Genomic DNA, 25,007 nt, shown 5'->3' on the forward strand with positions numbered 1-25,007 from the left:
TCTGCTCCTGCAAAAGGCAGAGCACTGCATGTGGGGTGCAGACCACTCTGAGCTCCCTGCTCAGCACCCAGAAGACTCAGATGCACAGTGAGGTTATAGGTCCTTTGGTACATTCTCCACTCCCCCCGTCCCCTCTGATGTTCCAAGATAAATGAGACAAAAGCAATAACTTCTCATTTTCTCCATTCAGGTGGCATCGTGCTGAACCCTTCCTTCTACGGCATCCCTGGCCACACACACACAATGATCCATGAAATCGGGCACAGCCTGGGGCTCTATCATGTCTTCCGGGGAATCTCTGAGATCCTCTCCTGCAGTGACCCGTGCATGGAAACCGAGCCCTCCTTTGAGACTGGAGACCTCTGCGGTGACACCAACCCTGCTCCAAAGCACAAACTGTGTGGGGACCCTGGACCTGGCAATGACACGTGCGGTTTTCACAGTTTCCTAAACACACCGTACAGCAACTTCATGAGCTATGCAGGTACTCAGGCTTTGCCAGAGGTGTCTGTGATAGAAGAGGGAGGCAGAGAGGGAGGTTTGATTTTTAACCTTCTGTTGCAGATGAAACATTATCCCAAGGTCATTCATTGTTCGAATGACACTTTTCACATCTAGATATGGAGATTCAGTCTGGGACTTCCAAAGTGAGGTAGGCAACCAGTTCCTCTTTAATTTCAGTGGAGCTTGGGTTCCTTTTGTCTCCTTTGAAAATCCCAGCCTTGGAGATTGTCTCCCCATCCCTTATGGAAACAATGGATGTCAGAGGGATATTCATACCACCCATGTTGCTGGAGGAGTGTGAGATGGATAGATAATCAGACCCTGTTCATCCTCCTTGGGGTGTGCTCTAGTACCATTTGCTGGTTGTCTGAGCAAACCGTATGAGTTTGGTTTGGCTCAGGTGTTAGCGCTCTCATCTCTGGGTGACACCAGAATTTCAAGTCCTATATCATGAACTGGGCTCTGTGCTGACATTGCAATATAGCACTAGGAGGGAGTGCTTATCCTTCAGATAAGACTCCCGTGGAAGTACAATGGGCAGTGAAGAATTCCATGTTGTTTTGGGAAGAAGATAGGAGATAGCTACTGATGCATTGACAGCATTCCCTCTTTGATTGGGTACTAGGGCCTGATTCTCAGTTGCAGTAAGGCTCTTTTACATCACCCTGGAAGTATAAAGGTGTCTTAAAGTGAGTGTAAACTATTATTAAGGCTAAGATTTTTGTCATGGAAGTCACAGAATTCGTGACTTCCAGAGACCTCCGTGACATTTTCGCTTCAGCTCCGGGGCAGCGGAACTGGAGCTGTCAGCAGGCAGGTCCCCCCTACAACTCCCAGATGCTGCAGGGCGCAGGGGGACCCCACAACCCTGAGCCACCACCATGGGCGGCAGGGACTCCTGCAGCCCCAAGTGACTGCCGGCAGGGGGACCCCACAGCCCCAAGCTGCAGCTGCATGGGCGGCGAGGGGGACCCTGCAGCTCCCAGTCTCGCAGGCAGTGGGGGGGTCCCCATAACTCCCAGCTGCCCTGGACAGACCCCACCGCTCCAAGCTGCTGCCGGTGACAGAGGGGACTCCGCACTCTCAGCCATCATGGGTGGGGGAACCCTGGCGCCCCAGCATCGGTGGGTGCTGGACTCTCTTCCCTCCCCATTTTCTCATAGTTATTAAGTCAGGGACAGGTCACAGGCTTCTGTGACTCATAGTTATTAAGTCAGGGACAGGTCACAGGCTTCTGTGACTCATAGTTATTAAGTCAGGGACAGGTCACGGGCTTCTGTGAATTTTTGGATATTGCCCACGACCTGTCCATGACATTTACTAAAAATAATGGTGACAAAATCTTAGCCTTAACTATTACATATACAGCCACTTTAAGGTGCCTTTGCAGAGAAGGCAGAAACACAGATTGTCCATGCAAAGTGCCATATGAGTCCTAATATATCTGTAGAGAAGCAAGTGATTAATATTATCCAGGGGAAGAGGCTGAGTTGATTTATAACACAGCTGTAGATATACCCTGGATGCTACCGGATCTAATGGGTGCGGCTGCTTCTCTTATTTTCCCACTCCTGGTTTCAAGGACAAGTATACACACAGTGACCTAGCTTTTTAGTATATGCTGTGCACTTCTCGGGATTTGGCCTGTATACTAACATTGTCATTATGCAGATATACAGATTACAGCCGGAAACTATTCCTGCCCACTAAATTCCTATGATAATCTCACACCTACATGTAGATGCCACCTGTTACACTCCTCCCATCAATGTGTTTGTGTGTGTGGACAAGGGTGGAAGATTTGAGGTGGGGCTGGAATGTTTCAACATGCAGAGAGCTCTTCTGTCTGGAGGGATCCTGCCTCGCCAGCTCTCTCCACAGATTTGACACAGCCAGGCAGGACACCGAGATACCTATCTGCTAGTGAGAACTAAAGAGGTGCTGGTGTTGTGAACAAAAGCGACTATTTATTCTTGTAAAATTAAGTGAAGCAACACGATAGGCATCTCTAGAGCTCATGCATGAATCTGTTTGCTTTTCTGTTGTTCCCAGTGGAATAAAAGTCATATCAGGATATCATATCACTATGGAAATACCTTTGAAGCCTCTAGGCTGAGGTCATACAGCGCTGAACGACTGACTTTCTCTCTTTCTCATATCTGTATTGGTCTGTCTATCTTATCTGTTTCTTACTTTGTCTCTATAGGATGTACCCATACAGGCAATCTCCTATCTCTCTAGAATTCAGAGGATCTGGGAGGGTGGGGGGGGGCGATTTGCATTGTCTTGCCTGTCAAACAGAGTCATGTTGTCTCCAAGTAAACAAAACATTGCTTCCTTAGGGCCACTCCCGTTGAAGTCAGTAGGAGTTCTGCCTCTGACTTCAATGAGAGCAGAAGTCCTAATGAAGCCTGTTTCATTTCTCTGGTCATTATATCATCTGTGGATTTGTGAGCCTTTCCTGAACGCTAATGATTCTCTCTCTCCCCTCCCCCAAAAGAGCAGCTTAGGCTGGCGTTTACAGAGACACTTGAGCTGCAGCATAGACTGCATGTCATCTTCCTCCTCTGCCATTGTTTCTAGGGTTGAGTCCTAGCTATATTTTATTGTTCCTTTATGGTGGCTATTCAAAGCCTTTTGTGCACTTTGGGGCTTCCCTGAGGAATATTTATGGCTCTTACAGGATGTTCAGGGACGGACTGTCAATAATTATTGAGGAAATCCAAGGATTAAAGCAGCTCCTTGCATGCACACAGCAGCGTTGAGCTGGCAACTGGGATTCGATAGATATTTACAAACCAACTGCACCTGCTCAGTTTGTTTGCTTCTTTGATGAGGGGGAGTTAGTTACTCTGGGGAATTAGCAAAGGAGATGCATTGGAGACCATCCTAGCTGCATTAATTCCTGCAATGCATCTCCTGGAAGGGCTTGGAGCTGGAATTCGAAGCATTGGTTCCAACCAAAGCACCCTCCTTGTGCCGTTGCTGGACAATGAGGTGGGAAGGACCCCACTAAGCCAGCGAGTTCACTTTTTCTTTAGAACATTTTCATGTTCTCTCATTCCTCTTGTGCTCCACGATGCTTAGAACTGAAGGCATCTTGGCACCTACAAATAAATATAACTAATCCCCAAAATATCAAACCTATTCAAATAACCAAGCAAGCAACCAAACTGGCCTCAGTAACCCATCACCCACACAAAACCGAATGCACAAGAGCTGTGTAAAATCATTATTATTATTTGTATTACAATCATGCCCAAAGGCACTGTATGAGAGTGAAGCCTTGTTATGCTATGTACAGTCTATACACATAGACTATAGTAAGTAAGGTGACCAGACAGCAAGTGTGAAAAATCAGGACGGAGGGTGGAGGGTAATAGGAGCCTATATAAGAAAAAGACCCAAAAATCAGGACTGTCCCTATAAAATCGGGACATCTGGTCACCCTAATAGTAAGACACAGTCCTTGTTCCCAAGAGCTTTCAATCTAAACAGAGACGGCAAGGATAGAGATTAAGGTACTAATCTGGGAGCTGTAAGATCTTCAATTCCCTGCTCCACCAGAGACTTCCTCTGGGACCTTGGGCAACTCATTTAGTCTCCCTGTGTATCTGTAAAATGGGTAGATATAAATCCCTATCTCTTAGCGGTGTTATGAAGAGGAATACCCTATAATTTGGGGGGGGACTCAGATACTATCATAACAGGGGCCATGTAAGTGCCTACGATAGCTAGGTAGATAATTATCTCCATTTATGCATGGGGAAAAGCAGATGAAGTGATTTGCCCAGGGTCACCCTGGAAATCTGTGACAGAGCCAGGCTGTAAAAAAAATGGAATGTTCCTGTCACCAGAAATGTCAGCATTTCAAGATGACCTTCCATTCTGATTCTGAACAGTAAGTTGAAATGTCAAAAAATTCTCATGAGATGAAATGTTTTGAAAAGTTTCAAATCAAGGATCAAAATGCCAAATTTCGACATTATTAACGTGCTGAAATGAAATGTTTCATTCTGAATCGACATTTTGAAATTAAATTTGATTTTATATAGACATTTCAAAACTCAACAGAATTTTTTGTTTGTATTCCCTTGACTGGATTTTTTTAAAAATCATTTAATTTGATCTTTTCCTGTGAAAAAATGCTGATATTTACTGATGGAGGAAAAAAAATTGGTTAAAAAAATTTGTCTAGTTCTTTTGAATACAGATTTCCTGAGTGCCAGCTCAGTGCAGAACCCACAAGAGCATCCTTCATAGATTTACAGAGTTTAAGGCCAAAAAGGACCATTAGATCATCTAGTCTGAACTCCTGTATATAACAGGGCGTTACATTTCCCCACTTTCCCCTGTTGTGAGCCCAGTAACTTGTGTCTGACTAAAACCTATCTTCCAGAAAGGCATCCAGTCTTGATCTGAAGACATCAAAAGATTTCATAAATGGTCAGATGACAAAACTGAGCCTGGTTTTATACTGTGCTAGGTTCCCAGAAAATTCATTTCCATGCTCACAACCATCTGCTCACCTCAAACTTTCCCCTACCCAGCCTCAACCCATCACTACTGCAGACTCGGGACCCCGCTATTTACTATTGCCAACTGGCTTGTGGGTAGTGGCGGTCTCTTGTGCGTCACCTACTGCCTTCTGGGTCTCTGAGGGGTGACAAGTGGCTGATCCTGCATTTTCTACCTTTGGAGAGAGGTAGACTCACTTATCCCAGTTATCTTTGGAGATGCCAAGAAGCAGCTTGACACCAACTCCTTCACTTTCACGGGGGATAGAGGGTGAGAGAGAACCTCCATCTTTTGGTGCAAGTGGTTCTGTATTTCCACAGAGGCAGGTAGCTCCATGCCATACTCCCTTGTTACCCCCCTAGGCCTTATGGGGCATTACCTTCCGTGAGGCTTAGTGCAGAGCCAGCCATGGTGGGAAAGGGAGGATATGGAGGAGGATGTGTGGAGAGCCAGTCCAATCAGAAAGGGAGCTAAAGAAGAAACGGAGGCGGGATAAGGAAGGCGTGGGGGAGAGTCATGCACTGAATTGCGCTTTCGTTCCATTCCCTGCTCATATTTCCTTAAAGACAAAATCTTTTTCCGCTTTCAGAGATTCAGGTGTAGCCCCAGCTCTGACCAGAAGGTGCTGCACTCAGGCTTTCTGGCTCCTTTCATACCTCTATGCATCACTGCCCCCCTTAGGGTGACCTTCAGGATCTCCTTGTGTGCCCCAGGCCATAGCAAGAGAGAAGGGCTGTTGTTGTTGGGTTTTTTTTTTCTTCTGTTTCTTTTCACCTGTCTCCAGAAGTGATGACTGTACTAATTTGTTCACAGGCCATTAACTCCGGAGAGCAGGGAGAGCCCATCCTGACATCTGCAAGGAGCTTGGGAGCTCATGTTCACCACATCATAATTCTCTCCTCTCCCTCCTTATCTCTCGCTTTGTTGGTTTTCAGACGACGACTGCACCAATTCCTTCACGCCCAATCAGATGGCAAGAATGCACTGCTACTTGGATCTGGTGTACCAGAGCTGGCAGCCTGTCAAGAAGCCCGCTCCAATTGCCATTGCCCCGCAGATCGTGGACCGAACTTCGAACTCCATCACTCTGGAGTGGTTTCCTCCCGTTGACGGTCATTTCTTTGAAAGGTGATCACGAGCTTTGATGTGCTGCAGCACTTAACCTGAAAGAGTCAGGGGAAGCAAGCATGGAAGTAACCAGACGCCCTAGTTCAGGAAAGCAGTTAAGCTTGTGCTTAAGTGCTGTCCTGAATAGAGATGCTTTCCTGAATTAGAGCTAGAATCAATAACTTATTGATCTATTTTCACCATCTCTATCAGTCCCTTTGTTCCTTTATTGGGCTGGAGCATTCTCTCTAGGTCCTTTGATTGGGCATTTAAAGAGCAAACCTACTCCACATTTTATCTCAAGAAGCGATTCTGGGTTTGCGATCTCTGTTATTGCTGCTCATTCACAAATAGATACTCACAAACAGCCCTATTATCTTCACCTCGGAGGGCAAGCCCTTCCTACTCCCACGTGCAAAACAGGCAAATCCTGCCTGTGCTTCCTTGCTTCAGAGCTCAGATCCACTATACAAGAGGGCAGCGGTGTTTGGGAGAGCACGCCCCCTCTGCTGTGCACAGTAGCAGAGCAGGTGGAAATGGAGTACAGAGCCAGAAGATCCTTGCTCCTCTCTGCTCTGCAACATTCTGAAATGACCAGTAGGGCTACTTTGCCGAACATCTCAGCAGCCACACTACCGCTAGGAGGGTGGATTCTTTTCCCCACCCCACAGAACAATTAGACAGTGCACAGACCAGTTGCTCAGGCTTGTTAGTGGCATGCACGACTTGCCCCTATAAGCCTGGAGTGTGCATTTTGCTATCTATCAAGTAGAACCTGTATAGAAGAGGGCATGTGCATATGCAGCGAGCTGCATGTCATCAGTACAGAACCAAGATTGATGCAGTGTCACGGATGATCATTTCAACACGTAACAGTCAGGCAGTTCATAGTTACAGCAAGCGTAACTCAGCCCTCCACAGCTCTCTACTTGCCCAAGCCATCTTTCCTGTCTACACTTCTGTTTTTGGTCATGGAGCATCCTTTCCCCACCACAGGTAACAGGGAAAAGCTTCGGCAGCTCCCCATTGCTAGCACCTTCCTGCTACAGCAGTGGGGGAAGGTTCTATCAGCTCCTCGCTGCTGGAACTCTTCTTCTCCGCAGGCAAAAACTCCAGCAGTGGGGAAAGGCCTTTCCCTGCTGCCTCCTTCCTGCCAGAGCCTTTCACTGACCCATGTAGCTACAGGCTGCAGTGTGGACGCAGCTTGCTTGCTTTTCACTGCGGTGGGTAGCTACAAATACCCACTGACAGAAGTGGTGTGTAGTGTAGACGTAGCCTCAAGGTGTATGCCATTAACATATATTTCTATGCAAATTGGCTGAGTGGTGGTAGCCATGGGAAGCCTAACTGAACTTCCTCCCACATTTACAGACTCAGTCTTAGCATTACCGTAACCATGCCAAAATAATACAATGCCAAATGCTGGGACTGGACAACAGGAGACTGATCACCTGTTCTGTTCATTCCCTCTGAAGCATCTGGCACTGGTCACTGTCAGAGACAGGATACTAGGCTAGATGGCCATTGGTCTGATCCAATGTGGCCATTCTTTTGTAATAACATACTTTTTTTGCATTGAATTTCCGTGGTATTTTTTTTTATAAAAGAGAAAACTTTATTGAGCTCCCATTGGAACCAATGCAATCTGCAGTGTATGAGGCTGAATGTGCAGCATTCCAGATACGAGCATATCAGTACATGAATATCTATCTCAACACCCATATTTATTTAAAGGAAAGCACCTTGAAATATGGGGCATTCACTGGATGTAATTCTCCCCTATATAGAGCACCAGTACAAGAACTGTGCACCATTTAAGACTCACTTACACTCTATTTTGTGGCTATAAGTGGTGTATAGGGATGGTTCTGACCCTATGTGCAAAAAGAGTGAATTTCATGCTTTCTGCATGGTAATGCAGGAAATGTCATGTCATATCAGATCAATATCTGATCCAGGGAGTTTTAGATCACATTTATTTTGCTTGTACTTTTGTAAACTCTCCGTTACTTCAGTTGTAGTTTTGCAGCAAGACAAACTGCTTTGACAATGTACTTCTGAAAATGTATAGGATCTTATATGAATCATTGAGAATTCTCAGGCAGTTTTAGTCTATATTCATCATGAAAAGGGTAAATTAAGCTTCCCCAATATGCATTTAATTTAGATTTCATAAGGAAGTTATTGTATGTTAAATAAATACCATCCGACTGTTAAAACATATTGATACAGCATTAATTGTTATGTAACAAAATATGTCTCTATTACACATTTCTTAAACTTCATCAGTATGTTTTTAATAACTCATAGCTAGTTGGTGCTTAAATGACACACAATGGATAGCCTGTTAGTCTGGAAAGTCATAACAAAGTTATCATATATTAAATAAATACTGATTTCTTAGAAACATATCCTTTGGGGCTTGACATTTATGTGATCAATATTACTATAGATAGTTAAAGAGACATTGTCAAGTAGCCTAGGTCCAATTTTTCATCTTTTAAAAATTTCCCACCCTAATATAAAGATTAGTGTTTCTGTGACCCTTTTAAAAAATAGATTTTGCTACAATCGTTTTGTTTTTCTTAAAAGTAAATACTACTTCTTATATGTTGAGTAAACCCAACACAGTTGTGCCATCAGAGGGCCCAATCCTACTCCTGCTTACAAATATGCTTAACTTTAAGTACCAAAGATGAGCACGTGTAAACATTTGCAGGTTCTGAGGCATAATGAAAGAAAACTAGGAGGTGAGGCTGGTTATAGTCTTATCTGTGTGGGAAAGGGCTGTCATGAAGGGCTTTTTTCTCACAGCATAAATCATGGGCCAAATCATGCTCCCTTTGCTGAAATGAGTAGAACATTCACGTCAATGGGACTTCTCATGTAAATTTCAGGAGACTGATTCTCCACTGCTAAGCGCCTTGGGCCCACTGAGACCCCTTTTACATTGCTCTGGCAGCATAAAGGGGCCTTCAAGTGAGCGTAAATATAATTTATGCTCACCTTAAGTCCCTCGTACACTGTCAGAGCAGTATAAGGTAGCCTCAGTCTAAATGGGAATCAGGCCCATAAAACCTAGCCATATATTATCAAAGAACAGAGGGCATGTTATGCTGCTGTAATTGAGGCCACTAGGTCTCATAAGCTTGATGAGACACAAAGCGTGACACCAAGGTGTCTTTCAGGATAAAGTTTAGTGTAAATTCATATTGCCATCTCTTGTGATTTTGTCACAAGTCTTGCAATAGTCATTGGTTTTTCTTAAAGGCCCAGCTTCTGGAGTCAGGTGATTACATGAGAATCTTAGCTTTCATTTTTTAAAAAAGGTATGTTTCTGTCCCTCATGGTTGCAGAGAAAAGCTTGAAAATGTGATCCCTAAAGGCTCAAAAACAGAAGGAAAATAAAAAGAACCAGAAATGGATTAATCTGATTATTTTGGGAGCCTTGATCTGTGATTTTTAGAAAGCTTTGAGTTGGTGATACTGTGTTCTTATTTTTCTGTAATATGTGTGGAGAGGAAAGGGTTATTTATTCATAACAAATGGCCAGTGCACCTCAGCAAACATAGTTGTACCAAATACCTACACTATTGGTACACTCAGACAATCAAATGACTCCATAAGTAGGTATGTAGTGTGTGGCTAGTATGCCATACTAGGGTGACATTTTTATGCCTGTCCCTAAATTCCAGTAGATTACTGAGCCCCTAAGTCTTTTAACACTCAAATCTGTGGGTAAATAGTGCCTCCCAGTCACGTGGGTCTAGAATAGAGCTATGTGAAATTTTGGGGATGAAACATATTCAGGTCAACCAAAACATGCTGTGAATTGTGTTGAATTTGCCCATTTTTTTATCCAGAAAATAAAGGGCAAAAAAACTCCCAAAAAAATCTAATTTTGTAGTTTTGATATTTTCAAAAGGAAACATTTTGGGATTTTTTATTTGAAATTACTTTTAATTTTGAATTTTACTTCCATTTTTTTTAAAAGAAGTTTTAGGTCAAGCTAAACATTTCAATTGTCCTGAAACTTTTTTTTTTTTTTACTTTTTTTGTTTCACCAAAAAAATGGGGGGAAAAAATTGATTTTGTAACAACCCAAACTGAAATATTCACACAGCTCTGATCTGGAGTACCTGTGATCCATGTATTCTGCAGAGAAGGCTTGTCTCATGGAATAAAAGCATTACCAGAGTCTGATGTCAAACATATGTGTTTAAAATAATACTAATAATAAAAATAAAAAAGAGGAAACAAAGGGGGAGAGAGAAACCCTGTTCATTTCCTGACTGTCTCAGACCTATTTTAATCTTGTTGTTATCAAGCGTCCATTCATGGGGCTACTGCTTGATATGCACAGTTTGAATATAAACAGTTATTGTTATAGGGCTGTGTCGTGTGGCCTGCTTAGGCAAGAGCACACTGAGTGCATCTGATCTTCCAACTCTTCATCAAGGCAACTGCATTAATTTCCATGGAGCTGATGATATCTCATTCTTTGCAATACAGTATTTCATGCAGCACAATTTCTAGATCTAGATAACTGGGGGCTTTTTTGTTTGTTTGTTTGTTTGCTTTAATCACCCTTGAAAGTTTCAGTGTCTCCAAGGACATGCAAGAGATTCTGAACTCCAAGTGAGATATATAGGTGTTTTTATCTTCAAAAACTTTAATCTGGATGGAGCCAGCCATGGCAGGAGAGAATGGCATTTCTCCACTGTTCACTGTTTGGTTGCAAATTCATCTTAAATAGGCTGCGATAAGGTTTGTCTCAGTATAAGCTACCGAACCCATTGCACTGAAATGTATAATTATGGGAGCACGTCACTTCTAGGCCATAAACTTCATACACTGAAATGTGCCCAATACTTGGTTTCTCCAAAAACAAGGAGGGCTAAATTTTCCATTACCCTGTACTCATGTACACCCAGTCTACCTGTATAAATTATTGCATGTATAACTTACTGCCATTCTGAAGTAGTAACATTTTAAACCCACTGTGTCCTCATTTGCAGGGTAGTGGAGAATCTGGCTGGGAGAGTCACAAACCTGTAAGAGCAAACCCTTAATCAGTTCTGACGCCCATGTCTGCGTACAGGATTTGTGTGCCCACATGTGCATGATTCGACAACCCGAAAGCTTTAACCCAGAGTGTAACACTCCTTTTGAACCTGTGGAGTTATGCCGGGGCAGAGTTTTGCTCCCAGTTTGGAAAAGTAAGAGGAGAACATCTGCTTACAGCCTTTCCCACATGATGCTTCTTGTGATTTCTCTTACCTCCAAGTCGTTGCTGAGAAAGGGAAATGTTTGTCTGTAAGCCTACTGCTTTTTCCACCATGACAGCCTATGATGAAACTATAGCTGCTCGTTTGAGTAAAAAGCAGTCCTAAATGTGGAAACTTGGATTTCCATGCCCTGTGTTCCTCCAGGAGCAAGTGCTAGTGCAGGAGTTTCTTTGTAGAGAGACTGAGAACTATTAGCTATTAGGGGCTAATAAACAAATTACTATTAGGGTCTAAAACAAATGCATGACGATAATTCTGCGTTTCACTTACTTAGTATCTTTCATCCTAGGATCTTAAAGCATTTTACAAATGTTAATTAGTTGAGCCCTATTATTTACTCAAACCATGACTAACTCAATAGTTAACACGTCCCATGAAATAGTTTAGTGGAGTTAACCAGTGTGTTGGTCTCTATAAGGGTACGTCTACACTACCCGCTGGATCGGCGGGTAGCAATCTATCGAGGATCGATTTATTGTGTGTAGATGCGATAAATCGATCCCCGATCGTGTTCCCGTCGACTGCTGAACTCCAGCAGTGCGAGAGGCAGAAGCAAAGTCAACAGGGGAGCCACGGCCATTGATCCAGTGCCATGAGGATGCGAAGTAAGTAATTGTAATTCAATCTAAGATACATCGACTTCAGCTGTGCTATTCTCGTAGCTGAAGTTTCATATCTTAGATCGATCCTCCCCCCCAGTGCAGACCAGGCTTTAAAGTCACATGATATTGTTCTGCGCCCTGAATGGGTGGTCAACTTTTTTTGAATGGAAGACCCACAAATGATGAAAGCAGGTAACACATCATAGAATAATAGAAGTGTAGGACTGGAATGGACCTCAGTAGGTCATCGAGTCCAGTACCCTGCACTCAAGGCAGGACTATGTAATAACTAGATGGTTCCTGACAGGTGTTTGCTTAACCCATTCTTAAAAACCTCCAGTGACAGAGATTCCACAACCTCCCTAGGCAATTTGTTCCAGTGCTTAATTACCCTGTCTGGAAGTTTTTCCTAATGTCCAACCTAAACCTCCCTTGCTGCAATTTAAGCCTATTGCTTCTTGTCCCATCCTCAGAAATTAATGACAACAGTTGTTCACCCTCCTCCTTGTAACAACCTTATATGTACTTGAGAACTGTAATCATGTCTCCCCTCACTCTCCTTTTTTCAACACTAAACAAACCCATTTTTTTTTCAATCTTCCCTCATAGGTCGTGTTTTCTAGGCCAGTGTTTCTCAACAATCAGTCCATGGACCAGCACCGGTCCCTGAGATCTCCCTGACACAGATTAGGAAGGCAGCAAGCTGGTCCCTGGTATCAAAAAAGGTTGAGAAACACTGTTCTAGACCTCTAATCATTTTTATTGCTCTCATTTGGACTTTCTCCAATTTGTCCACATCTTTCCTTAATGTGGCACCCAGAACTGGACACACTACTGCTGCTTGCATCCGAAGAAGTGGGTATTCACCCACGAAAGCTCATGCTGCAAAACGTCTGTTAGTCTATAAGGTGCCACAGGATTCTTTGCTGCTTCTACAGAACCAGACTAACATGGCTACCCCTCTGATACTATCAGCATGGAGTAGAGCAGAAGAATTACCAGTACTTCTCGTGTCTTGCTTTCAACACTCCTGCTAATACGTCCCAGAATGATGTTTGCTTTTTTTGCAACAGTGTTACGCTATTGACTTACATTTAACTTGTGATACACTATAACCCCCAGATCCCTTTCCATTCCACAGTACTCCTTAGGCAGACATTTCCAATTTTGTATTTTTACAGTGTATTGTTCCTTCCTAACTGGAGTACTTTGCATTTTTCCTTATTGAATTTCATCCTGTTTGGATTCAGCCATTTGTCCAGATCATTTAGAATTTTAATCCTACCCTCCGACCTCGCAGTCCCTCTGAGCTTGGTATCGTCCACAAACTCTATAAACATAATCTCTCTATGCCACATCTTTGAATGGATAGTCCATTTGTGCCAAAATTTGTGATCCCTTCATGATCTGCAAACACTTTTCAAAAATACTTCCAAATGAATAAGTGCCAGAGGCATTGCAAACTGCCGGGCAGGCCAGATCTTCAGCTGGTGCAAATCAGTATCGCTTTATTGAAGTCAGTGGAGGTACGCCAATTTACACCCGTTGAGGTTCTGGCCCTGTGTGCTTTTTAGTAAAAATATTTGTGAATCAGTGAAGTCGGTTTGTTGTTTGTTTTTTTCCCATACTCTACCAGCTTTGCTCACAGAACCTTCTTCAGGTAGCTGTTATTAACCATATTTTACAGATGGGGAAAGTACAGCAGCAGAAGTGCCTTACCTAATGTCATGCGTGAAGTCCATGACAGAGCCAGGAATGGAACTGAACTCTCCTGCTGCCTATTTCTCTGCTTTAGCAACTAGACAGGGTTTTCTTTCATTGGAGTTTGATCCAGTTGTAGCAAAGAAAAAATAAATAACCCAGCATGGTTTTACAAGTTGCTGTCATTTCATATTCTGTACTCATTTTAAAAACACAGATGCAGTCTTCACAGGCTATTAGCTGAACCCTACAGAAGGTCATGCTGCAAAGTGCTGTTTGCCAATGCCCTAAGAAAAGGGGGTTAAGTGGAATTGAATTCTAAGTCTTGTGGCTTTTAGTATTGTAGGAGAAGCAGCTCATTCAGCTGTTACTAAGTTGATGTGTTCTCCTGTTTTCCTGGCTTCCTAGAGAAGTGGGATCAGCATGCGATCTGTGTACAGAAGGAAGAGTCCTGGTGCAATATGCCTTCGGTGCCTCTTCACCAATGCCATGTGATCCATCTGGGCACTGGAGTCCACGGGAAGCAGAAGGTAAGTCGGAGGGAGGGATGGCTCTGCCACGGAAGGGAAAAGGTGGGGGATGGGGGGAAACACTGGAGATGGGAAAGAAGGGAGAGCAACAGAGAGGTAGAAAGAGGCAAAATGAGGAAGAGAGGAGGTTAACACTGGTTATCTTTTCATGTGGCATGAATGAAAATAAAGGGCAGAGAAGCACACAGGACCAGCTTCTGCCATGGCATAGCTCATTAGCTGAAATCTGTGTGCTCAGACATACCTGTACAGCTCCCAGTTCAGTCAGTGGGAGCTGAGCATGAATTTCTGAGAGCAGAACTGTGCCAAGAAACCGTGACTAATCTGATTTGTAATGTGAAGTGAAAGAGATGCCGGCAGAGAGGCCTGTTTACTCTAACCCTCAAAAATGCAATGTTTCATTTTATTTATGAGGCCCAGATTCTACCACCTTTACTCGCATTGGGTAGTACCTTAGTCCAGGAGTAGCCTCATTGAAAGCAGTGGGGACTACTTGCAGAGCAAAGTACTCAGCAGTAGGAATAAGGGAGGCAAAATCACTTCCTTGATTAATTAATGAACTGCTTGATTAATTTCAATGTATCACAAATGGCAAGTGCTGACTTATGGGTGTTACTGTGAATAGTCCTGCATAGCAATTAATGCCAAGAAATTAAAAAAAAAACCCAACAACACAGCACAAGTTTAAATGTTTGCCTGCTGGTTATGCAGTGTTAGCTCAACAAGGTGAGAAAAAGCTTGGGAGAGTTGATTCCCTGCTCAGTTACACCCAATTTACATGGGGTAGCTCTGTCCATTTCAATGGAGTTATACCAGTGTAGAACTGATTTAAGACAATGGAGAATTGGGCCCCAGATTTTTATAATCCACCTTCCTAGTGTATCTTAATATAGGATCCTTCACTGGTTTCTGGGGACTGCAGAACCTTTTCCATAGTTTAGAAGAAAAACTTTTTCAGCAGGAATCCTTGCTATATAGTTCCTTTCCCCCGTTTCATCCATGTGAAGTAGATTTTTGTCCAAGCACTGATTATTCCAGTTTTAGATTCAGCTATTAAGCTGGATATTTTACGAGCACTGCAACTGAGACTCAGATCATGGTATGAAATGTTTTTTCTGAGCTTGGTAGAAACTGAACTGGTTTTCCATAAGAAGCTGTGACCCATTGTTGGTTTCACCTCATCAAGATGATCAGGGAATCAGAAATGGGCGAGACAGCTGTCAAAGGTTTTGGTCTTCTTAAAGAGGGTGAGAGACAGAAAATAGATTGTGTGAATAATTCACATTGAATAACTTATTTGATGTATCTAGGCTCTTTTATTTTTCTGTCCATTGAATGTCCACAAGCAGATCTCAGTGCTCTCAAATGCATCCCCCACTGAAGTTCATCTGACAGATTGTTCATATTTTTAAAGTCTGTGTTTTAATCACAAACAGTGAATGGATGATACTCAAAAGTTAAAACATGCTTTGTGATTGGTTGTAGAAATTCCATGCCATTATTTCTGTTCCTTGACTTGTTGACTTATAACTACTATAATCAGGAGGAGGTATGAAGAAGCCAATGGGACTTTGTATCTTTCAGGGTGAGGGAACAGAGAAGCAGGATTAGAGAATTTTGGATCATTTGAAATAGAGCTGTATAGAGGATGGAAGTCTCATTTCACAAAGGATCTTGAGATTTCAAGCTCTGGCTTTATTCAGAATCGGACCGAAAATAGAAAACTTCTAAATTCTCCACGAAGGAAAATTCTCTCCTTCCCTCCCTACCCCCCTCAATTAGTTTTGGGTCTCAGTCAACCCATTTTGTTTCTAGTCATTTTGTTTACATGTTGATGTTCTCTATACCTTTTCTAATATATCATAAATATAATACAAAAGATAAACAATGTTAAAACAATGTCATTTCAAAACAAAAGATTGAAATCTTTCAACATTGTCAAAACTCACCCCCCATCCCAGTTTTCTTCCAAAATGAAATTCTGGTGAAATCAACCCCATTCTGCAAAGCATAATGATTTTGACAAACCCGCACAATGCATTGGAATATGTGGTTCTGGTGAAATTTTTCCAACTAGTGCTAATTTGAAACCACCTTTTCCTTCTGGATCACACAGGCCTAGCCAGAGGCAATATTGCTAAAAAAAATAGGTGACTATAAGATATTATTAGCGGGCCACAGAGTTTACATTTAATTTCCTCTTGTCGCAGTGTGTGTGCCTGCATATTCTTAGCTATGAAAAGTGCAGTCAGATCCTTATCTATCTCATTCAATTGCAGTTGGGCCATAGCTTTAGCGAGGGGTTTTGGAAACTGTGTCCTGCTGCTGTCTTAATCAACCATGTCCTCTCCCATATATAAGATATACTAAGTGGATGGCATTTGCTGGTCTGTAATTTTCCATCATCACCACCCAGTCACTGGCATATGGTAACTGTGTGTGTTTGGGTTTGCGCACTTGGTCTTAGTTGCAAATAGCCGAGTTAGATCATTACCTGACGTGGTTAATTGTTTATCTGCGAGTAGTCAGCAAGCTTAAAAATCACTTTCTGCAATGATTCATGTGTGTAAACACTCCCCTACTTGAATGGTCGTGGAAAGCAGCCCTAAAAGTGGAAAAGGTGTGGTCCAAACAAGCTCATTTTAAAGTTTGAGCCAATATTCCTGGGAAATACTCTGTGGTGCTCTTCCAGCTTACCAGAGAACCACAGTTCTCACCTGCATCAAAATCTACAATGAACCCAATTGGTGCAATTTCGAACCTTAAGTTCTCTTTGTCAGTCAAGGGTAGGTTGTGGCTGCCTGTGTCATACTGATTAAGGGAAGTCTGGGAACATGGAATAGCCATGGTGGATCAGACCACTGAACAATCCAGTACCCTGCCTCTGACAATGGCCAAATACATTGCTCAAGAGCAGTTCATTCCATATTCGAATTTGAGCTGTCTTAATCGGACCCATAGGTCACATGGTATGTGTCTTTGCCCTAAATGAATGTGTGCAACTGAGTGAATCGGGGTTTAGTGTGGTCACTCATGCTTGCAAATCCAAAATGCACTCTTCCTGTCCGTTCTGCACTGCTTGCGTAGGATCTGACATTGCTATGATCATTCCCGCCAATTAACTCATTTACTGGCATATTTGCAGTAGACGAACATAAAAGGAGCATGAAGCGAATTTGTTTAAAAGTGCTGCCATGCATTTGGTACTTTTTCCTTTTGCCGTAGTCACCTTGCTGTAGAAACCCAAAGGTGTGTTGACTAGGACTTTTCAGACTCTCCACAGTTAAATATAAACTTTTATCCAAGCTCAACTCACAGTGTCTGATTAATCATAAATTCAAACATTCCAAGGCCAGAAGAGACCACCATGATCATCTTGTCTAAAATCCAGCATAACGCAGGCCCTAGAACTTCCCTAAAATAATCTTTTTTTTAAAAAAAAAAAGCATCCAGTCTTGATTTTAAAATTGTCAGTAATGGAGAATCCACCATGAATCTTGGTAGGTTATTCTGGTGGTGAATTACTCTCACTATTAAAAATGTACACCATATTCCAGCTTGATTTTGTCTAATTTCAACTTCAAGCCATTGGATCGTGTTATACCTTTATCTGCTAGAACCAGGGGTCGGCAACCTTTCAGAAGTGCTGTGCCGAGTCTTCATTTATTCACTCTCATTTAAGGTTTCACGTGCCAGTAATACAGTTTAATGTTTTTAGAAGGTCTCTTTCTATAAGTCTATAATATATAACTAAACTATGGTTGTATGTAAAGTAAATAAGGTTTTCTAAATGTTTAAGAAGCTTCATTTTAAATTAAATTAAAATGCAGAGGCCCCCGGACCTGTGGCCAGGACCCGGGCAGCGTGAGTGCCACTGAAAATCAACTCGTGTGCCGCCTTCGGCACACGTGCCATAGGTTACCTACCTCTGTGCTAGACTGAAGAGCCCATTATCAAATATTTGTTCCCCGTGTAAGTACTTATAAACTGTGATCAAATGACCCCTTAACCTTCTCTTTGTTAAGCTAAATTAATTGAGCTTCCTGAAATTCTTTAAAGTGGTAAGGTCTGTAGTTTGCTCAGGCTTTCAGTCTATGCAGGGCTGTGGCCAGGTATATAGTGTAGCTAGTCAGAACTGCTGTTGCTTAGTATGGATAAATGTCCAGTATTAAACTCTCTGCAGTTGGAGTGAAATTCACCCTTGTGGGTGAGTTAGCCCATTGGCTGTGTAAGTGTTGCACAGGGATTGTGCTGGCAGGGGTGGATTCTACCCTTTCTGAGGATGTCTCTCATTTGTGCCAGAGGAGTCTGCCTTGCGACACATAGGGGATTTGAAAACCTGTGATAAGAAAGGGGGGATGGTGAATGGAAAAAAGACAGTGTGGTCCAGTGGATGGGACGCTGGCTTTCAGAACCCTGGGTTCTACTCCTGGCTCTGCCACTCACGCACTGTGTGACCGTTTTAAAAGAGCCCCACCTCAAGCCTGATTTTCAGAGGCACTGAGTGCTTCCAATTCCCAGGGAAGCCAAAGTGAGCCGTGGGTGCACCATGCCACCGAAAATCCTGCCCGACATGTATCGGTTTGGGCGCCCAAAAACAGGAAGCCAAAGCCAGTGGCCACCTTTGAAAACCTGGGCCTGGCCCCAAACCACTCTGTGCCTCAATGTCCCCATTTGATAGCACTTACCCTCCCCCGTTGATGATCCCTTGGGGATCTGTGGGTAAAACGTTTTCTTCAGGCTGCTGTCAGGGGCTCAGTGTACCAGCTACAACGTAACCGTTGGACCTGACCACGCATACACACCGCAGCAAATGTTCTGAGATAATCTGAGCTGGATAGATTTTTTTTTTGCTACTCAGATTGATCTAACACTCAATACTTGTAAGCCTAGCAGGAATGAGGTTGGGGGCGGGGTGGCTCAGCAGTTGCCCAGTTGGAATAGTAAGAAAGGGAGAGCTAACTAAATAAATAGCACAGAGCTTGAAACAGAGCCCTGGCTTCCTTCAGAATATGTCACTGCTACTTGAGCTTGGGTCTTTTTCCATGCCTGAGGTAAGTGGCATTCCCACTGCACAGTGCTCTGTGTGAGGGGTAGAAAGGCTACGTGTAGAGGGGGCTAATGGGGAAAGGGTGTCACTGTTTGGCCCTCTGCCAGGACTGCACTTGCTGTAGAGAAATCATGTTGCATCTGGACTCCTTTTGACTGAACTGGAGTGTCTGTCCTACCAGCCGACCTTCAAGGAAAGAAAATGGATAATAAAGCATATTTCTAACACGTCAGACAATGAGAAAAACTCATACATTGGCATTTTCTTTTTAAATTAACACTCATGTCCTCTCTTAATTGTGTTTGACCAATGCTTTGTTTCCCTTCTTTTCTTCCTCTATTACATTCGGCTGTGCACTCTCTCTCTTTATCTTTACTTTCCCTTCCTTCTCTCCTCTGCTATGTATTCTCTCTGTCCAGCTGACTCCCTCTCCGTGTGGTTATTTGGGAAGGAAGAGGGAATTTATAGCTCGCACTGGATTCTGTTACCGACTGTTCCACCCATCCGACCTCTCTGGATCTTTCAGTACATGATTTCATGCCAGATTGTAATGTTACCAACTATTTGGGAGCCCAGCAAGCATTGTGGCTTTCATTAGCTTTTAGTAATACCTCCTGTGTTGTAGAGCAAAGCCAGTGGTGAGAAATGTAAGAGTACATTTTCTCGTCATTTCGTCACAATGGGTGAAATTCACCCAGCACAGAGCCAACACAAGGTCGATGCACCACTTCCGTCCAAAAACCTGGGCTTCCATGACACGGCATCAATAGTGAATTTCACCCAAAGAGCCTCTGTGAACATTTCAACCTCTTAACCGCACAATGTAGCTGCCCTTCAGAGTTATCAAATGCACTTAATTTTTTCCTTTGTGTCCTTTGGAGAGAAATGGATTATTTGAAAGTGATTCATAGATTCCTAGGCCAGAAGGCACCATTATGATCATCTAGTCTGACCTTCTGTCTAACACAGGCCAGAGAACTTCCCCATCACTCTCACTGTTAAAAAATTATGCCTTATTTCCAGTCTGAATTTGTCCAACTTCAGCTTCCAGCCACTGGATCATGTTATAGCGTTTTCTGCTAGACTGAAGAGCCCTATATTGAATATGTATTCCCCATGTAGGTGCTTATAGGCTGTAATCAAGTCACCCCTTAACCTTCTCTTTGTTAAACTAAACAGATTGAGCCTCTTGAGTCTGTCATCACAAGCCTGGTTTTCTAATCTTTTAATCATATTCCTGGCTCTTCTCTGAGTCCTCTCTAGTTTTCAACATTCTTTTTGAATTGAAGACACCAGAAATAGACACACTGTTCCAGCCGTGGTCAGACCAGTGCCAAACAGAGAGGGAAATCACCTCTCTTCTACTCAAGATTCCCCTGTTTATGCATCCAAGGATCCCATTAGCCCTTTTATCCAGTGTCGGACTGGGAGCTCATGTTCAGCTGGTTATCCACCAAAACCGTCAAATCCTTTTCAGAGTCACTGCATTCCAGGATAGAGTTCCACCCTCCCCCCCGCCCCGCATCCTCTAAGTATGACATACTTTCTTTGTTCCTAGATATATACATTTAGATTTAGCCATATTAAAATACATATTGTTTGAATGCATCTAGTTTACCCAGAAATCCAAATTGGTCTGTATCAGTGACCTGTCCTTTTTATTATTTACCACTCTCCCAATTTTTGTGTCATCTGCAAAATGTATCAGTGATTGATTTTTTTTGTTTACTTCGTATTAATAAAAAATATTAAAGAATGTAGAACCAAGAACAGAATCTTGCAGGACGCCACTAGAAACATTCCCTGTTGATGATGATTTCCTGTTTACAGTTATTTTTAGAGATCTATCAGTTAGCCAGTTTTAAATACATTTATTGCGTGCCAGGTTCATTTTATATCATTCTAGTTTTTTAACCAAAATGTCATGCTGCACCAAGTCAAATGCCTTATAAAAATCTATGTCTATTACAGCAACATTATTACCTTTATCAACAAAACTTGTAATCTTATAAAAAATCAAATTAGTTTGACAGGATCTACTTTCCATACACCCACATTGATCGACATTAATTACATTACGCTCTTTTAATTCTTTAATCAAGTCCCATATGAGCCACTCCATTATCTTGTCCCAGCTTGATGTCATACGGACAGGCCCATAACTACTCGGATCATCCCATTTACTGTTTTAAAATATTGGCACAACATTATCTTCCTTCCAAGCTTCCAGAATTTTCCTAGTGTTCCAAAACTTATTGAAAATCAACATTAACAGTCCAGTAAGCTCCGCAGCCAACTCTTTTAAAACTCTTGGATGTAAGTTATCTGAATCTGCTGATTTAAAAATATCTAACTTTAGTAGCTATTGTTTAACATCCTCCTGAGATACTAGTGGAATGGACAGAACATTATCCTCATCATCTGTTCATTCCCCTCCCCCCAAACATGGAATAAATGTATTGAACATTTTCACATTTTCAGTGTTGTTGATAATTCTTCCATTTCCATCCACTTATGGACCAATAGAATTGCAAGGGTTCTTTTTGTTCCTAATATATAATAAAATGCCACAAGAGGGTATAGTTAGCAGCAGTGGGGTGAAATTAAAATAACGAGACTTGAGGCTGATTGTTGGAAAGAATCATCTGCCACTGTGAGCTCTTTCAGACTGTGGAATAGTCACAGTGGTAGCAACCTTCACTTGAAATTGGAGACTGAAAATACGGGGCCAGGTTTACTGGCACCTCCAACTGTTGTATGCCTCTCTGGTGACAAAAGGTAGTCCTAAGCTGGGCTCAACCAGCCAGTTAAACTATGTTTTTGGTTGTTTTGCATGGCCATCATGTGCTGGTGAATCCAACTCATATTGTACAGTAGGGAACAATCTTGTATTAGCAGTTGGACAGGACAGATTACCGAACAGCTCATTTCTTGCCCTAATTGCTGTGTCAGAAAACCTTTCTGAAATGCAATGTACAGTTTTTGGTAGCCTCCTACCTCCTTCCACAGTCTCTCAGTCCTGATATCTTTCATCCTTCCATCTAAATGTATAGCTTATCTCCCTGCCTGGAGGTGGCCTGCTCTGCTCTTAGCCTGTAGGTTTATATTTCAGAAGACTGTGAAATCAGTGCTAAGCCATAGTCTCTAACATCCTTTATCTCTCTTCTTTGCCTTTCCTTCAGGTCACCCTGATGTAGAGCAACCTTGTAAACCCAGTGTCAGGACTTGGAGTCCCAACTCAGGGGTCCACCAGCACACAGTACCGCCAGTCTGTCCCGAGCCCCAGGGCTGCTATCTGGAGCTGGAGTTCCGCTATCCCTTGATCCCAGAGTCCCTCACGGTCTGGGTGACATTTGTCTCCACGGATTGGGACTCCAGCGGAGCAGTGAATGACATCAAGCTTCTAACCATCAGCGGGAAGAACATCTCTCTGGGGCCCCAGAATGTCTTCTGCGACATCCCTCTGACCATCAAGCTGAATGCCAAACAGGTGGGCGAGGAAGTGTACGGCATCCAGATCTACACCCTGGATGAGCACCTGGAGATTGATGCGGCTATGCTGAGCTCCATCCCACGGAGCCTGCTGTGTGCAGACTGTAGACCCATCCGGTACAAAGTGCTTCGGGACCCTCCCTTCCAGACTGGTTCTCCATTTGTCATATCAAACCTCAGCAGGAGATTCGTGGACACGTGAGTATCACTTGTCCGAAGAATGGACAAATTGTTTGGAAACGTCTCTCCCCATAAAATTACACTGGAATGGCAGGGTTCTGAAATACTTAGAAAGGCTGACTCTCCACAAGAGAGGGCACTCTCAGGGTATATGTCTGGAACTGGAGGTACCAGAATCACATGAGACAACCTGATCTCATGGGCTTTCCAGCCTAGATTTGCAGACACAAGAAGTTCAGATCTTTTTTTACCGCACAGACTACCAAATACTTATCCAAGTTCTGAACTTTGTGAGAGAACCCAAGAGAGGGTTTTGGGACTAGCATGGTGACACTCAGAAGAATATCTTTTCTAAGAAATATGTGTGTTGTGGTAGGGAATCATTTGGAGTGCTCTGACTGGAAACACCCAAAGCTGAGGGTGGCAGGCGGGTGGGAGAGAGGGAGGTGCATATATTTGTTTACATTTTTAATGAATTTATTTCAGCTACATTTGCATCCCTCTTATAATCACTTTCTGAAGTTGAGTTTTGTTAGCAGACTTAAATGGGACTTACATGAAACGTGCCTTTTGCAAGTTCTCTGTATATAGGTGAATTTCACACTGGGTTTTAGCCTAAAGCCTGATTAGAAGAGTTATGCTTATCCAATCAGGGAACATAAACATTGCCATGTGACTTTTATGAGGCCAATCAGAACTTAAACTATGCAGAACTTAAGCAAAAGTAAAAAAAAGCAATAGTGTAATAACTTCAAAGTAATTCATGCTCTGTTCACAGAAAGAAAAAAGCATAACTGTTTAATAAAAGTATTCTTTAGTAATTACTCAGTCACCTTTAGCAACGCAATGAAGCCCTTTTGAAAAGTAACATCAGATAAAAGGAACAAAGCTGCTAAGGAAACCACATGCTAATTAAAAAAAAAGATAATCTTACTACTAATATCTAATAGCAAGAAAGACCACAGCTTCCTAAAAAGTTTCCAAATATAATAAAAGAGACTAATTAACAATCCAATAATTATAAGATACCACCACTCTGGCAGCCCAATTGTACAACTGAGAGAATGCAAATTGTCTCTGAGCGCATGAGAATCCAGGTTAATTATTAAAAACCAAAAAATGTACATCATTGGGACTCCTCAGATGCTTAAAATTAAGCATGCGCTAAAGTATTTTCCTGGACTGGTGCTTTAAATTGCTGTAGTTGCTGACACTTACAGTAAATAAGGTTATTGACCTATTGGAAATATGGGAAATTGTGAATTTTCCCATGGTTTTTGCTGCAAACGCCTCTTTGCCTGAGAACTGGCCCTTTCTTATTGGAAAAAAGGACTGGTTTTTCTTGAAACATCTGCATTCCTTAGCACAAATTCCACAAAATGGGCCCAATTCTGAGTTCATAATGAAATGTGGGGGGAAAAAAACCTTTGAAGTCTAAGCACTCTTCTATCAAACTTTGTTCTGAATATTTTTCAGACCTCTATCTGATAGTCCTCTTACCTGGATTTGAGAGAAGTCGGATTGCCTTGTGATTAGGGCACTGTCCGGGGATTGAGGACACCGAAGTTCAACTCCCAGCTCTGCTCCAGGTTCTTTTGTGACCTTGGACAAATCATGAGGGACAAAACTTTCAAAAGTACCTGAGACACTTAGGAGCCTAAGTCCTCTTTTTAAAAGTGACTCAGACTCCTAAGTGCCACTGAAAGTCAACGTGTCTTAGGCTCATAAGTTCACGAGTCCCTTCTGAAAATGGGACTTAGGCTTTTATGTCACCTAGATCCTTTTGCCAATTTTACCGTGGGCTCTTTGTGCCTCAACTCCCTCTCTGTACCATGGGGACAAGAGAACTGCCCTATCTCCTGGGTGGGCTGTGGGTAATAGCTCAGGTACTACAGTGGTGAGGGCCAAATAGATCCCTCGGTAGATTGTGTAGGTGCAGCCTTGGATTGGTTCTTTCTTCTGACATATGGCAGAATCCTTTGTAGTCTCAGTTAAGAGTTAGACTGAAGCAGGATAAGCTTTCCATCATCAGCCT

General features: G+C 42.7%; 1 protein-coding gene across 1 annotated transcript in view; it reads left to right on the forward strand.

Annotated features, from left to right (window-relative positions):
- The window catches only part of PAPPA (pappalysin 1), a 221,626-nt gene that overhangs the window by 69,867 nt on the left and 126,752 nt on the right, over window positions 1–25,007 (forward strand). The window contains exons 4-7 of the mRNA XM_044992846.1: window positions 191–484; window positions 5,958–6,150; window positions 14,129–14,250; window positions 22,483–22,990. Coding sequence (XP_044848781.1) covers window positions 191–484; window positions 5,958–6,150; window positions 14,129–14,250; window positions 22,483–22,990 — 1,117 coding nt within the window. The remainder of the gene's footprint in view (window positions 1–190; window positions 485–5,957; window positions 6,151–14,128; window positions 14,251–22,482; window positions 22,991–25,007) is intronic.

The sequence above is a fragment of the Mauremys mutica genome, chromosome 18 (assembly GCF_020497125.1).
Source record: "Mauremys mutica isolate MM-2020 ecotype Southern chromosome 18, ASM2049712v1, whole genome shotgun sequence".
NCBI classification, from domain to species: Eukaryota; Metazoa; Chordata; order Testudines; family Geoemydidae; genus Mauremys; species Mauremys mutica.